We start from the raw sequence: 16510 nt of genomic DNA on the forward strand, positions 1-16510 counted from the left end.
TTTTAAAACCTAGATTATGATACCATTCCCCCAGAGAATGATCACAGGAGACCCCACCATTGCCAGCCTAAGAAGAGTAACCGTCCCAAGGTGACACGACTGAGGCCAAATACACATATACCAACTCTTATTCCAACAGTGAGCTTTCTGAGGACCCCAACCAAAAGGCCTAGGGATCCACCTCCAATCTTCTGATTCTTAATGTTGGAACAGTAACACAAACAACCTTTGCAAAAAGGTAAGTTGCTTAATAAGTTTTTATTAAGTGATACATTGAAAGTATAAAAGCTGTTCTAGGCACAAACAATTTAACAGAATCATGTATACAAAAGCACCATGGACTACATGTGATGATTCTAGCTTTTACGGTGATGATTTTGTATCAGTATCCATCATTATAAATTCCAGCATTTACATGATTGCGATTCCTGAGGTAAACTTAGTGTCCACTGTCAACATCCTTGCAAGTCCCTTGGGGAAATTCAGATATTGAGATTCCCACATACAATACAATGCAATTCATAACTGTAATCAGATATTGGAGATTTAAAAATGGGCACTCAAAAAACTGCATCTATAAATAAAATGTACATGGGCTTCGCAAAAATCTTTTGGCTTATGTATTTTAAAGTGGTATCATTAATATTTTTTTGGAGCTGGGAGTGTAGCTCAGTGGTAGAATACCCACCTAGCATGCTCAAGGCTTATGGTTCAACCCCTAGCATCACAAAAAATAATAGCAATATTTTTCCACATTTAGATAAAAATTCTTACATCTGTAAGGAGTAACACTGACTAGCATTGAAAGTTCCCCTAACTTTCGCAGTCAGCCCAGTCCCAGCACCCTGCAGACAGCTCTGCATTTCCTGTGGAAGGCACCTCGCTCCACACTGCCGGCTCCCTGGCCGCACGACCTGGCACTCTCAGTGCCCTGTGGCTCTCGCCAATCAGCGCTGTTGATACTGCAGCAGCTGTTTCCAGTGAAGCGCATCTGTCGGCTCTACCTTAGAAAACGCCCCTAATAAGTATCACAAGCATTCAAAGACAGTACTGGAAAAGCTTGTACAGTGTTTCCATCCCAAGAATGAAAACTGGTGTTCAATCAGCCTTTCAGAGCCCCAGGAAGAAGGGGCCGGCTGCCTAGGGTGCATCAGTTATTGCACAATGGAGGCCAAAGGGGCGCTGAACAACGCCAGCTATTTGAAGTTACTCTCTCGCGCTCCTCCCCAGGCCTGTCTCTTCATGCATGTTTCACATTCTTTATAGAATAAACTCTTTGTTTTACTCACAGCAAAATTAAAAGAATGATTTCCCCCTCTACCTTTTAATTAAATGTTCCAGTAGAAGCCAAAATGGTCTAAGGAAAGAAAAAGAACATTGTTACCTAGTTTAAAAGTTCAACTTTAGGTAGTAATTCAGCTATTTCAGCCTAATTATGAAGGGTTAAATGAAAATAGCTACTTTTAAAATAAATCAAACTTTACAGGAATTAAGGTTTTCCTGGCTATAATGTTCTTTTATATGTCTTTTTAAAACATGAATGAATTTTCCTACAAATCCACACAATGCCAGTTGAAGAAAATTTAACTAATATGCCATGTCAAAGAACAGAACATATGGATAAAAATCTTTTTTTGAAGAATGTACAGATTATTGAAACTTAAAGATCTTTAAAATAGTTCCTAAAACAATGTATTTTCTTTTCAGTCACATCCAATAAGGCAGATGACAGCTTTTATTCACAAATGCAGTTAAACATGGGGGTCTAAGTGTTTTGCAGAAATGCAAATTTCTACAAAATAGAAATAATAGTGCATATTGCTAACATTGAGATAATAAATAAGGTATTCAATACACATAATGTTAAGATGAAAGATGCCCCTCATGGACGTGTCATCTCTTCACTGTTTGGGAAACATGAAGCTCTTCAGTACTGGTGCTTGTCCCCTTTTCCTTTCCCAGGTGACCATCTGGAATGAACAGAAACAATACAACCAAGTCAATACAGGCAGCTAGGTAGATGCACCTAGCTATATTTTAGGATATTTTATGAGTTCTGTAGGTGGTTTAAGGCAATGAAAAAAAAAAATTCTTAAATACCCTAAGAAAATCAGAAATATTTAGTACTCACTCTAATTATTCAGCAGTATTTCACTTGTTTTTTAAGTGAAAAGAGTGCAACCTGCAGTACACCTGTGTGCTGAGTTACAAGCCTTTCCTGTGTGTCAGGAATGGGACTCACAAAGAAGAACATGGGGTTCACTCTGCATGCTGAGGGACTACTGAAAAACAAAGCCTTCAAATCCTCCTAGCAGCACCCTCTTGTGGCAAGAAAAAAAAAATCAGGTCGTTCACATCTTCCTACCAAAATTGTTAAAACTATCTGGGGAAGTTGTGGGCAATGCTTTTAAAAGCCAAAAAACAAGACAAAAGCTCCATTAAGAGGTCAGGGGAGCCCAGAGCCAGCAACCACCGACAGCACTTTGACAACAGCAACGATGGCTGGTTGCTTCTGCTCAGTGTCTTGTCACAGAGGTAAAAGATTAGCGAATAGAGTTGCTCTAGATGAAAGGAATCCAGAGACAATATCCAGAGACAATATGAAATGCAAGCAATAACTAGATTCTTCAAACTATGTAAGGTCCTGCGCCTCCAAACACTTTTACAAGGGGAGAAAACCTTTTTTGTGACAATTTTGAAACAGGGGGCAGAGAATACAAATTTAGATAAGTTATTAGAAAAGTCCAATTTTCACACTAAATTTTCTAATCCCTGAGACAATGTGATGTCTCCCAGGGTTCTAAATCCTCAGCAGCTCATCAGCCCCAAGATTAAGATCACTTTCTAGATTTGGATAACTGACAAAAATCTCTCTCCCATCAGTTTTGGCAACTTTGCTACAAAATTAACAATTTCCTTAGAACACAATGATTTTAAGTCTTTTAGAAAAGTGTTAGTTTAAAAGCTGAAGGCTTGTGTGTGTGTGTGTGTGTGTGTGTGTGTGTGTGTGTGTGTGTGTTACTGGAGATCAAACCCAGGGGTGCTCTACTACTGAACTACATTCCCTGCCCCAAATGCACAGGCTGGGCTCCAACCTGCAATCCTCCTGCCTCAGCCTCCCAAATTGCTGGGGTTACAGGTGTGCCCATTGCCTTCAACAGAAGTCTATTATTTTTGTATTTCATAGATGTGCAATAAAGTTGAGCTGATAAAGGTCTTTTCTATGATAAAAATCTCATCTCTTTTTTCCCCTCTTGAGTATCTTAAAACTTTTATTTATCTGTTATTAGTATATGCTTATAGCACATAATGTTTACATTCCTTATGAGGCACTGGTACATATACATAATACATCTTAACTCCTTTTCTTCATTCTCTTCCCCTTCCTCCCCTCTCCATCCATCTCTTTACCCCTCACCCCTTTTTCTGTACATGTCTGCAATGTGTATTTACACTCTTTATGTGGAGTTGGTACATGTAGAGAAAAAACTTCTTCTCCAAGATAACAAATGCTATAGTAGCAGGATTAATGAACTGGCTGTTATTTTTAAGGTGAATGTACCTCTAAAGCACTTTCGTTTTTACATCAGCACTTTGAAAGGTTTCATGACAGAAGTGTTTTCATCTTGGCATGCTTCAGACTTATTTTCAAATAAAAGCATGCTTCATTTTACATATACCATTGTAGTGTCATATGTTGCAACTGGATAGGCTTATGTAGAGAAGGTGCTATGGCCTAATCATTTTATTACATTCACAGCCTTTTCAGTGCTATTAAATAAGAGTTATGCAGCTTCAGATAGTAAGCCAGAGAGAGTAAGTGCAACACTTATCTGTATTCCTAAAACGATGCAAAAATTTGGTGATAATTCTTCTCAAGTCGTTGCCCAGAGTCACCAAACTATTATACCAAGAAAAATTTTTGATGATCAAGAAAATTATTGTTCTTATCCCACTAGTTCAGCCGTCACCCTCATGTCTGAGCTTTCCACAGAACCCAAAGCTGCTTGACTGATGTGAAGTCCTCTCTTGCATGCCTCTGGCACTTTATACGTAAGGGTATCTTCATCTCTGTGTCCTTTCCTCCCTCCATCTTTCTTCTTCCATCCCTTCCCTAGCAGTGGTTTAAGATTATAAGTAGCTTAGAACAGAATTTGTTTTTTTAATATAAAAACCTTTTAATATCTACTCTCAGAACAGAATTTGGATAAGAAATATTATTACTTCCAAGTTTTTTAATAGTTATTAACATAAGTACTAAGGGGGTTGATTATAAAAAGCTTAGATACCAAAAGTTATTTTTCCTTGTGCACTTAAAATCAATGTCTTGGGGTTGCTGAGTTAATAAATGTTAATTAATGTGTCACTATTGGTGACAACTGAATACTGCCATATATTTTTGGTATAAAAACTGCTAAAGTCTTTTTGGAGGGGAATTAAATAATATGTACTCTATTTTTAAATCTACATTTGCTCTGAAACAGCAGTTCTACTTTGGGCATCCAAACACAAGAAATACTCTTGTGTGTAGATAAAAACACAGTCACATTTTAATACTATAAAAGCAAAGAATAAAAGCAGTACATCTGTAAAAAGTGACTGCAGCAACACCACGGAACACTACATAAGGATCCACACACACTGGCAAGTTAATAATGCAAATTGCAGGAATACACAAAGTAATGGTGCACATATACTTCAATACACAGAAATTAGTTCTTAGCGATACCCCCAGGAAGCCAACATGGGTATTTTCCATGGAAGGAAGGGGAATTGTAGGGTCAGGGAGAGGCGAGTTGGGAAGAGGTTAAAAGGAGCTTTATATTAAATTTTTTGAGATTTCTTCCAGTACTTGAACAATTACTGTTTTATTTTATTTTTTTTGACAAATACAGGGCACAAAGCTCTGTTCCTTACAAATTCCTGAAAAGAGAACCTGGAAGAGTTCTCCATAATCTTAAAAGGAGAAGTTCACAGGAATGGCAACTAGATGTGCTGACTGTTAATTACTATCTGCTATGGGCCTGCGACGAGTCACTAATCTCTTAGTCTTGGTTGTCTCAACTGTAAATAAGTTGGAAAAATTTCTTTTCCAATGTTCCATCCAGCTCAGAACACAGGATAATTCCTACTGAACAGAGAAATAATCTTCAAAAGAGAGCTTATCCTATTGATAAATACTTCATTTTCAGATCTTAAGAGACACCAAACATCTAATACAGTCAAATATCAGTCGGGGCAGCTTAGAAAAGCTACAAAAGACAATATACATTTTGGTTCCAAAAAATTTATTTCAACATTTAAGGGTTATTACTGTGGGGCTAGAGGTGTAGTCCAGTGGCAGCACACTTGCCTAGCATACATGGGTTCAATCTCCACTACCACACACACACACAAAAAAGTACTTTTGTTCTGATAATTAGACACCTGAGCTCCACTATAAACATCCTTGGTAGAAGAGATAGGTGTCTCCCATGGTCGAAATACTGTGCTATAATCCACTCAAACCAAGTGCTCAAAGTGAGACCCTATCACTGATGTGATCAAGACAACCAAATCTCATTTTAAAAGTGAGCTTTCTGAAAACAAAGTATGGGCCATTGTCCTAAGAGTCTATTATTTGTGAATACCATCATAAAAAGTACCCTGAAAATGCAAAGGACACATATACCCATTGTATTCAGCAATCTTGTCTTTTCTCAGCCTTTGGAAAAAATGATCATGTCATTACAAACTATATATAAAATGTTAAGGATTATGACTATAAATTTATGTGAAAATTAGGTTTTTCAGTAGGTTTATATAGAAATTATACCTAAGAATTTTTTCTAATCATTCATCTGCTTCTTTTAGGAGTTTCTTTCCAAAGAGCACTATTTTTAGAGGTTAACACAGGCTTGCTATACTAGTTATGGCAGAGTTAAACTGTGACTCAAATGCTCAGGAAAAGCTCCTCCAAAGATAAAAATGTATAGGAAAAAAATATGCTTGCTGAAGCTAAATGAAGAATCTCAGAAAACTCATACCTGCTTGATTTCTTCCATTAGGCTGTCTGCCAAGATTTGGGTTTGGAGGCTGAAGTGAAGATTCTTTCAGGAATGTGTTTTGAATGCCATCCTTGTTGCCATGCAAGAAGTGAGCTAAAATTCCATATAAAAGAGGCCTAAGGCAGGGAGAAAGTAAACAAACAAAAAATCAATTAATTTTGCATTAAATAATAGCTTAAAACATTTATTCTTTAAAAGGTAAGCTCTGATACCAAAATAGCAAGTAATTCACTAGACTTTAAAAAGATGTTAGATTATCCAAACTGCAAATTGTTCATGGTCTTAAATTTAAACGTACTATTTACATGGTGGCACATATCGATAATCCCAGCACTCTGAGAAGCTGAGTTAGGAGGATCAAAAGTTTGACCCCCAACCTGGGCAACTTAGTAAATTAGCAACCATGTCTCAAAAATTTTTTAAAAGGGCTGGGGATGTACCTCAGTGAAAGCCCTGGGTTTAATCCCCAGTATAACAGAAACAAACAAACACACAAAGAAACCACAGAGAAAATATGTTAACTTAAAATTCATTTAAACCGAAATACATTTGCAATCAATTTATAGGAATTCAGCTTTTAAACTCCAAACTCAGGATAGTATTTCCCAGTGCCTATTACTATCTGATGTGCAGCAGGTATTCATCCAGTAAACACCTGTTGAATAAACTGTTACCCAGAGATGTGCTCATGTCCTAGAAACTACACTGCCTAGGTTCAAGTCCTGGCTTTGCCACCTGCCAGCTAGAGTCTTGGACAAGATTCTTAACCTTACCAACCTCATAGTAAATGTTCCCTCCTCTATAAAGCACAGTCCCTATGCTACAAGTCTTTTAGACAGTAAATAAGTTAATAAATGTCGTATTTAGAGCTGTACTTGGCATATATTACACAGCATATAAATGACAGCTACACAAGAGGGATAATATTTGCAAAGCTTCTTTGCATTCTCTCTTGGATCACTGTCTCTGAAGGACGGCAGAAGCCTGAGGTCCTTCACCAGTCCCATGGAGAGGCACCTGTGGCGAGGTGCTGAGGCCTCCTCTGCAACATGAGAAGGCGGTGGGTGTGGAACTACACCCCATGAGGTCCCAGGCTAGACGCACCCAGTGGAGCCCATCTTCCAGGTATCCCACAGACAGTAATGTTTTTCTTTTTCTTTCTTTTTTTCTTTTTGTCTTTTTGAGACAGGGCCTCAATATGTAGTCCAGGCTGGCCTTGAGCTCACTTTGTAAGCCAGGCTGGTCTCAAACTCACAACAATCCTCTTGCCTCAGCCTCCTGAGTGCTGGGATTACAGGCGTGTACCATCACGCCTGGCTGATTTGTCGTTTTAAGCCACCAAATTCTGGGGTAATCTGTTAGGCAGCAAAGGAAAGCAGGAAAGTAAATTTTTCTAATATGATGCCTCAATTCTTAGGAACGCATCACCTAGGAATATAAATTTTTGTTTGCTTTAAGTCAACCTTTTTACAATGTCAATTGTTTCAAAATAATTGCTAAATTTTTATTTTTAACATACCACAAAATCTACTTAAGTTTTAAAATGTTTAAGAGTTACATATTTTAATTAGAAAATATATAATCAATATATTCAACCTAAACTTAAAGGACATTAAGGGTTTTTTTTTTTAAGTTTTTTTTTTAAAGGTCATTTACAGAAAAATACAGCCTACTTCAGCATGGTGGTGCATGCCTATAATCCCAGCACTTGAGAGGCTGAGGCAGGAGGATGAGTGCAAGTTCACGGCCAGCCTGGGCTACACAGCGAGTTCAAGGCCAGCAGGAATTATATAATGAGACCCGTCTCAAAAAACAACAACAAAAAAAGAAAATACAGCTTCACAATACCTTACCTGCAATTCTAAAAACTAGAATTTTCTTCATATAGCTGGTGTGGTGGCATAGTGTGACCCAACATAAAGCTATTAAAGGAAAATTCTCACATTGTTTTGAAAAATATAAATGTGACTGGAGTGCCACTTTAGACTCCCTAGTGTATACTTCGTATTTGTTATAGGTACCGTATTACTTTTTAAAATCTGAAACCTGGACTTTCAAGACACATCTGGCCTCAAGTGTTTTTGGTTGAGCACTGTAGAACTGTACTAATACGACTGTACTAATAAGACAAGCAGCAGACGGATACAGCGACATGTGAATATAAATCACTGAAATCTGAGAAACAAGGGATTGAAGTTCCCCAACTTTATGGAAAAGAAGCTGTCATCCACTTACGTTTAATACTCCCACCTGCAGCAAATATCTCAAATCCACCAAGAAGCCAGTAAGTACATGACAGATGTTCATTCCCTCCAACTGCTAAATGCAAACTGATGCCTTCCATTTGAATAGGGCTTTACCTCACAGCTCATCCCAAGTCACAGATTCCTCCAAGTTATTTTTCCCAGTGTTCTCAACTACAGTACTTACATATTTTACTGAAAGTGTCAAAATCTATGCTTTTTAAAGTGTTATTCATTTTTTAACACTTAAATATCTAAATACAGTGATTAACTGTACCCATAAACATCTACATGAACATTACATAGCTAGGATATGAATACTGCAAAGAAGGATTCTTCTGTCAAGTAAGTTTGGAAACCTTGAATTTTACTGCAGGATTTCTCAGAGAAACTGCTTTGAGATTATGAATCTCAAAGAAACTGCTTGACATTATGAATCTCCAAGAGAAATGTGGTACAGACAAGCTTTTCTTTTTGAAATTCTTTTGGTGGTAAACATCTCACTGAACAAGTACAGTATTTCCATGGATCACACTCAGGGAACAGTTGATTCCTAGATCAACTGCAGAAAACAACCTTCAACTGTCTTATATCCAGTGTCTACTACAGTGCCTGACACATAGTAAGTACTCAAATATTTTTAAGTGTAATAGCAAAACACTAGAAACAACCTAAATCTTTATTAATAAAATAATGTAAAAATCAATTACAGTACACAGACCAGGACAGACTATTTAAAACAAAAACAGAAAACATGGTTATGCCAGGAGGAATGGGAATGGGAGAGTTGGCCTTCAAAGATATCCCTAGTATTATGTAGTTAAAAATCTCAAAGACAAAGTACAACATTCCAAATATGAGAGGAAAGAATTCAGATGTTTGTTAATCACTCTACCTCTATGTCTGAAATAATCCATCATCTTAAGAAGATTAACATTTATATATGTTGGCATGAAAAGTAAGTTGTAGAAACACAATCCCTCATATATATAGAAGAAAGTACATATTGATGTGCCTTGACTGTATAGAGAAGCTGGGAGTGGTGGCACATGCCTGGAATACCTGTACTCTGGGAGGCTGAAGCAGGAGAACTGCAAGTTTGAACCTAACAATTTAGTGACTTAGCCAAAATCCATCTATGAAGGAATGAATGAGTAAGTAAACAAATGGCTGGGTAGTAGTTCAGCGTGAAAGTCCTACTACCTCTCCCCACCAAAAAAGCAATTTCAAAAGAGTTACTTTTCTAGGTAAATATCTAGTACTATAACAATGTTTCACTAGTGCATTAACCCCAAAGTATACTTATTCAGATCAAATTCTAGATTTAAAATGTAGCATAATGGCAACTGTCTTCCTCATTCGTCAGATTAATATTGCTATTACAGACTTTTGCAGTCATTTAATATTAACATGAAGATTTTAAAGAAAATATTTTTAAAAAGAAAAGAAACTATAAATCAATGGGACCAAATTAAGAAATATTTTCTTAGCTGGGCATGGTGGTACATGCCTATAATCCCAGCACTCAAGAGGCTGTGGCAGGAAAATCACAAGTTTGAGGCTAGCTGGGGCTATATAACAGGTTCTACGTCAGCCTGAATTATATAACAAGACCCTGTCTTAAAAAAAAAAAAGACATGTTTTCTTTTTTCTTTATTGAGATCACTGATTTTATGACAAATTTTCTTGGTTCAATGAAATAAGCATTTTATGGAATATATATATTCCTGTGAGATACTATGACAGACAGAAAACATTTCAGTCTCTTCTCTTAAAGATTCCTTCCCAGTGGAAGAACAAGAAGAGAGTTAACTATAAGAAAGAATGAAATACATGAGTAACAAAAGTATCAATCAAATTTTGAAGAAATAGAGAAACTTAACTGAAAGAGGAAGAAAAAACTATCACAAAACAGTTAATATCTGAGCAAGATCTGTAAGATGAAACATGATCCCACAGGAGTTAAGAGGAAGAAGAAAATATTCTTGGCCAGGGAATAGTGTGTGCAAAAGCAAAAGGGCATGATGCCGCAAGGTATCTCCATAAAGATGAAAATGTTTACTGTGTTTTTAAACAATGCAGTGACTATCTTAGACAAGTTGGCAGGATAAAACATAACTGGAAAAAGAAGGTGGCTGGAGATAAACGAGTCAGAAGGCTAAAGAGCACAACACAGGGCAGTGAGAACGGCTAGGAGACAGCATAGAGGCAGAATCAATGGGATTTTAAAAGGGGTTAGTAGAAAAAGGGGAATGAACCAAAAATATATGTGAACTCTACGTTTAAAATCTGAGCGGCTATATGAGGAACTTAGCGGGGTAGAGAAGGAAATGAAAGTAACACCTTTGGTTTCTGGCCACACTGAGTCAGCAGCAGAAATGTGGACTCACAACCTGGAAGACTGGCCAGATTTAAGCAGTAGCAGGCAGGCACCATTAAAGATTCAAAAGTACTTAGAAAAGGAGGTAGGGACAAGGAGAAACAAAAGTGGAGGACAGTGGGAGTTTCCACAATTTAAAGGAACCCTAAAAGAGTCAACAAAGAGATGGCAAGCACCATTGGGGTAAAGGAATGGAAATAGAGACAGGGAAATAAAGACAGCAAAGAGTCATAAATGAATGGCAAAACCCATTCTAAGGAAGAGGCATCAACATTATAAAATGTTGCAGAAATTCAGGTAAAACTGAGCTTCTCACTTTGGAAGCGCACACATACCCACTGTCAGTACGAGGTGCATGGCACAATGCACAGACTTAGGCTGCACAAAGACTTGCAGGAGAGGTAAATTTAAGTGGCATGTAACTTAAAATATTCTATGGTAACACAAACACAGTTATGCCATGAAGGAGAATGAAATATTCAATCAACTTTAGAAAGCCTTTAAAGAAATGTCTTACTAGAGAAGATTGCTTTGAGCTCCATACTCAGTCTACCTAGGATGTTTTTGTTTTTGTTGTTGTTGTGCTTTGTTTTCTTCCGTGCATTCTTTAGGTACCTCTGGAAAAGTTCAAGAAACACTGATGTAGGAAAAGTACTAACAAACTACCAGAAAGTGAGCACCCTTTCTTTCCCTGAATAGTTTTGGTATAAATGGCCAGGGGAGAATTTAAGATGCAGAAAGGGCAAAAGACAGGGTAGCAAAATGAAAGTGGAGAATGGACTCAGTATATTTGCAATAAAACAAAACAAAACAAACAAAAAAACCCAATAAGAAGTAGCATGGAGTTGGGAGTTGATAGGCTTTTTAGGATAGCTAAGTTCACTTGTAAGCTGAAGTGAAGAAAGCAGTAAGGAGGAAGAGTCAAGTATGAAAAAGAACACAACAATAACGCAATGCCTTAGAAGATAAAATAAATGGATCAAGAAGCCAAAAGCAGTTACCTCAGAAAGAAGCAGAGGAGGTTAGTTCTCTGAAGCCACAGGAATTTTAGCTCCAGCAGAGACCCTGTCTGACCTGTTCTAGTACAAAGCTTGACACACACTGGATCTGAATAAGTACCTGATGAATGATGATTAGAATGAAACATAACTGCACTATGCAATTATGACTCCAATTCAACAACTGAAAACCTATTTTAAAAAACTTCTTACATTGTGCTATCCTTTGATTCTTCAAAGGCATTTAGTTCACGGATGAGAAACTGTCTGTCCAGTGGAACTACAGGTTGACCAGATTCTGGGGGGAAAAAATTCATGAGAACACTGAGTCTATTAATCTAAAAAGCAAATATAACTGTGATAACAACCATACTTACCAGTTATACACATTTTTCAGATTTTCAAAAAATGATGACAGTATATACCCAGCCAGATCCAGCTGCATGTGACTTTATGACTTCGAAAAATCCATTTTGATAAATGCATGACATGGTTCAATATAGTTTAACATAAATTTACCCTTCTCTGTTTCTTGAGACGAGGTCTCACTACATTGCCCAGGCCATCCTTGAATTCACGATCCTTCTGCGTCAGCCTCAGAGCAGCTCAGATGGCAGACATATGTGGCCACTTCTGGCTCATAAACTCACCTTTTAAACCCCCCAAGTTTTGGCTATAAAAATACTGTTTCTGCATCTAAACTACAATACTGGACTTCAGTTTGTTTTCTGAAAAGCTATGAATTAAAACAGTACTAGTAATTTTTAAGCAAGTATATCCATTCAGTGGCAGTAACTCTAAAAATAAACTTAAACTCAATGTGAAATGCTGTCAAGAATGTGTGGAACCAGAACTCTCATACATCAGTGGGAAAGCAAAACGGTACAGCCACTTTAGAAAACAGCTGGGCAGCTTTCCAATAAATGTAAGCATACACCAACCTGGCAGTCCCACTATTAGCTATTTACACATGTACACACAAAAATTTGTATGTACCAGGTTCACACCTATAGTCTCAGCTACTCAGAAGGCCGCAGCAAGAGAATTATGAGTTTGAAGCCAGCCTGGGCCATTCAATGATAACCTGTCTTAAAAAATAAGGGCAAATAAGAAGGGCTCAGTGTGAAGGCTCTGAGTTCAATTCCTAATACCAGAAAAAAAAAAAAAAGAACAAGAAGACAAACAAAAGAAAAAACGTGTATATAAATACATACAGTGGCTGGGCATGGTGGTGCAGCATGCAATCCCAGTACTTAAGAGGCTGAGGCAGGAGGATAGGCATGAATTTGAGGCCAACCCGGGCTACATAATGAGTTCGAGGTCAGCCTGAACTTTAAAGCGAGACCCTGTCTCAAAAGACTCAAACCAAAACAAAAAATATTTTCATGACTTAATTCATAATTGCTAAAATCTAGAAAATATTCAAATGCCTATCAATTGATAGTAAAGAAACTGGCACAGTCATACTATTTTCCCACAAATAATGCTATTCACAGAAGAAAGAACAAATCTCACTGAATTTCAGGTGCATCATGCTAAGTAAAAGCAGACCAAAGGGGATGCACACCGCATGGTTCCATGTACATGACATTCTGGAAAAGGAAAAGGGGAACAGAAGAACAGTACATCAGTAATGTGCTACAAGTGGGGGAGGTGAAGAAATTGACCAAAATGTTAGAGAATCTTTTGAGGTGACAGAAATGTTCTTTATCATGAGTGTGACTGTGATGTTATACAACTGGATGCCACTGACAAAATCCATACAATTGTATACCAAAAACAATAAATTTTATTATATGTGAACTGTACCTCAGTCTTTTTTTTTTTTTTTTTTTTTGGTCTTTTTGAGATAGGGTCTCACTATGCAGTTCAGGCTGGTCTTGAACTCACTTTGTAGCCCAGGGTGTTCTCGAACTTGCAACGATCCTCCTGCCTCAGCCTCCCGAGTGCTGGGATTACAGGCGTGCGCCACCAAGCCCGGCCTCAGTCTTTTTTAAAAGCTGAATATTTAATACGAAATGACTATTGTCATTATATTTCATTCTAGGGAAGCCCAACTCCAAGACAACTAGTTGATATTTTCAAACAGTGCTTATTTTCTGAGTGTGAGTAGTACCATACAGTCACCTATCACACAGGAAAGTAGAAGTACAGACACCGAAGATCCTTAGGACCAATAAAAATCAACAGTCTTTATGAAGTTAACATGTATGCTTAATATTAACTATCTGTCAGGGAAAGTTCTAGCTATTATTTTCCCAACAGTAAAATAAGCCTCATGAGAACTTGTTCAAGCTATGAAAAGAACCTGTGTAATTTTATATTTCAGTCACACAGACAACATCATTTGGTAATGAAAATTAATTTTTAAGCTACACACTTACAATGTGAGCTGGGGGGAGGAGGAAGCAGATTTTGTCTCAGGTGATAAACAATGATCACTTACCTGCTATGAGGACCGATGATGTGTACTTATATTTGTTGAATTCTAAATATTCCCGAATTAATTCATTAATTAAAAGGTTTTCATGAGACAGTGATGGTCGAGGTTCACGATCGTCATCCAGGGCATTGAATACTTCAGCTCGGATCCTTGCTTTTAAATGTCCTAGCACCCCCTTCTTTTCCAAGGTGTCCTTTAAAACTGTTAAACAGAAAATACTAGTGCTTCAGTGATACAATAAATTTTGTCATTCCTGGGCATGTTCTGAAGAAAAACATCTAAAAGGTAAGTGACACAAATGTAGTTCTCAATCTAAACAATGACAAATTGAACAATGACATTATTACAAATCATTTTTGTAAGAAAAAAATAAAAACAATAAACTTTCCAAGTCACATTGATTTATTCTTAGTAGAGCTGAACAAGTTTAAGCTTATTGCATACAGCAGTGATGGAGACCCTTCTGAGCTTTCAGTGATAACCAACAGCCGAGTGCAACACCTGTACCGAGGTTGGCCACCACTGCCGTACGGCCTCGTCACTGTCAGGGATTATAATCTGCTACATATTCTCTGGTGAGGAATAAAAGGGGGAACAGAATATAGTCAGCTTACCAGGACCTGAGCTCACTCCACAGTCTATCATATTTTCAAGGGTGTTTGTCATTGCAGATGGCTTTGAGTGTGGCTAACCACCTCTGCTCCAGAGAGATAAACAAACTACACTCCATAAGAGAAAGGAGCATGCAATGTTTTTAGTACAAAAACCAGTGATGTCCACAACCCTAATGAAATAACCCATTGTAAATCAAGTGCTTGGTGGTTTGTGTTTTTTTTTTAAAGACAATCACAAGTTAAGTCTTCAGAATGGCAGGATCTTTATGCGGGCGGGTCTGAGACAGGGTCTTGCTGGGTAGTCCTAGCTGGCCTTGAACAAATTAAGTTGCCCGGGTTGACCTCGAACTCGAGGCTATCCTCCTGCCTCAGCCCCGTGAGTACGTGTGCCACGACTGGTTTCTCCCGACGGACAAGCAGGACCTAAGCTCCTTCAGAAGCCGCTGTAAGGGCCCAGCACACCCGTCAGCCAATGGCTCAGGCCTGTGCCTGACGCCAACCGCGGCTGCGGACCTGTGCCGGCACCAGCGCCGTCCTCGCCTCGCGGGAACCGGCCGGACCTGGCGGGGCGGCCGCGTCTGCCACCGCAGGGCTCTGGGAGGCTGAGGCGGGAGGGTTAAATTCTAGCCCAGCCCGGACAACTTAGCGAGACCCTGCCTCAAAGTCACAGATAAAGGGCGGACCGAACGGGCAGCTCAGCGGGAAGGCGCTGGCTCAGCTCCTCGGTATCAAAACGAAACGGCCCCTGGACAACCACCGCCTCCCACAGGCTCTGCGCAGCGGCTGCGGCACCTGCCGGACGCGCCCGCAGGCCCTGATACGGCAGAAGGAGCCCTGCAACAGCCGACGCTGTGCTCGTTGTTTCCTCTTGGGTCCCATGTTTTACACACAGAAAAATCAACGCTTTCCACCCCGCTTCCACTCACCAGCCTTTAACTCAGCGACAGTCGCCATTTTTAACGGCCGCCCGGGGCGCACCTTAGCTGCACGCACGCGCAGTCCGCGCCGCTCCGCGGAATGGTCTAGAGCCAATGGGCCCACAGCTCTCATTGTGCTCGATCCCGCCTCTCTCAATTTTTGCTTTCTGCGGTTGGGTGGATAGTGATAAGTCACGGAGAGGTCACCAATCAGCAAGGAGGATAGGCGGGACCTACTGAAGTGGGAGGGAGGAGAAAGCTAAACACTATTTTTTAGTCTGCGAGCAGGTGGCACCTTGGGGCTCAATGGTAGCCTGATGAGCCTTTCATCATCTGCCAGCTGCGGCTGCTCGTTTCTGCAGCTTCAGAAGCGTTCAGCCTGTGAATTTCAAACTAGAGCAGGCATCAATACCTTGTTAAAATAGGTTGCTGAAAGTCTTCATAAAATTGATCACTGGGTCCCACCCTTGCAGTTTCTGGTTCAGTAAACCTGAGAAGAGGACAGAGGATCTGTATTTTTGTCCAGTTCCCAGGCTGGTGCTGATGGCGTTAGAATGGAGAATCACCTTTACCTAAGCACCTACTATGAGCCTGCCCCTGTACCAAATGCTTTACGCGCCTTAGCTCAATGATCGCCCTATGATTACACCCTTTTTACAGAGGCAGAAACTGAGTCTCCCATAGCTGAAGTCTTCACAAAATCACCCACAAATAATGGAGGTGGTGTCTGAACCCGTAGCTTTCTCTTCAAAGCCCTCTCTCTTCCACTAGCATTTAATACTAGGCAGTGCACATATGGAGTCCAAGAGCTATTTTTGGAACTAACTGATGAAGAAAAAAGCTCTAGCATCCCAAGGAAACTAAGAAA

General features: G+C 39.1%; 1 protein-coding gene across 2 annotated transcripts; it reads right to left on the bottom strand.

Moving 5' to 3' along the window:
* Positions 1-239: 239 nt before the first annotated feature.
* On the bottom strand, positions 240-15747 carry Fopnl (FGFR1OP N-terminal like). 2 transcript variants are annotated; one of them, XM_013517977.1, is made up of 6 exons: positions 15652-15724; positions 14726-14830; positions 14115-14312; positions 11882-11966; positions 6027-6163; positions 240-1970 (listed from the first exon to the last, which is right to left on the bottom strand). In XM_013517977.1, the coding sequence occupies exons 2-6, from the start codon at positions 14775-14777 to the stop codon at positions 1894-1896; spliced, it is 549 nt and encodes a 182-aa protein (XP_013373431.1). In that variant the 5' UTR covers positions 14778-14830; positions 15652-15724; the 3' UTR covers positions 240-1893. The 2 variants fall into 2 exon arrangements, with proteins under 2 accessions (XP_013373431.1, XP_005391136.1); XM_005391079.1 differs by lacking the exon at positions 14726-14830 and having other exon boundaries at positions 15652-15747.
* Positions 15748-16510: the final 763 nt, after the last annotated feature.

Source organism: Chinchilla lanigera, unplaced genomic scaffold, assembly GCF_000276665.1.
Source record: "Chinchilla lanigera isolate Chin_1 unplaced genomic scaffold, ChiLan1.0 scaffold00041, whole genome shotgun sequence".
Classification (NCBI taxonomy): domain Eukaryota; kingdom Metazoa; phylum Chordata; class Mammalia; order Rodentia; family Chinchillidae; genus Chinchilla; species Chinchilla lanigera.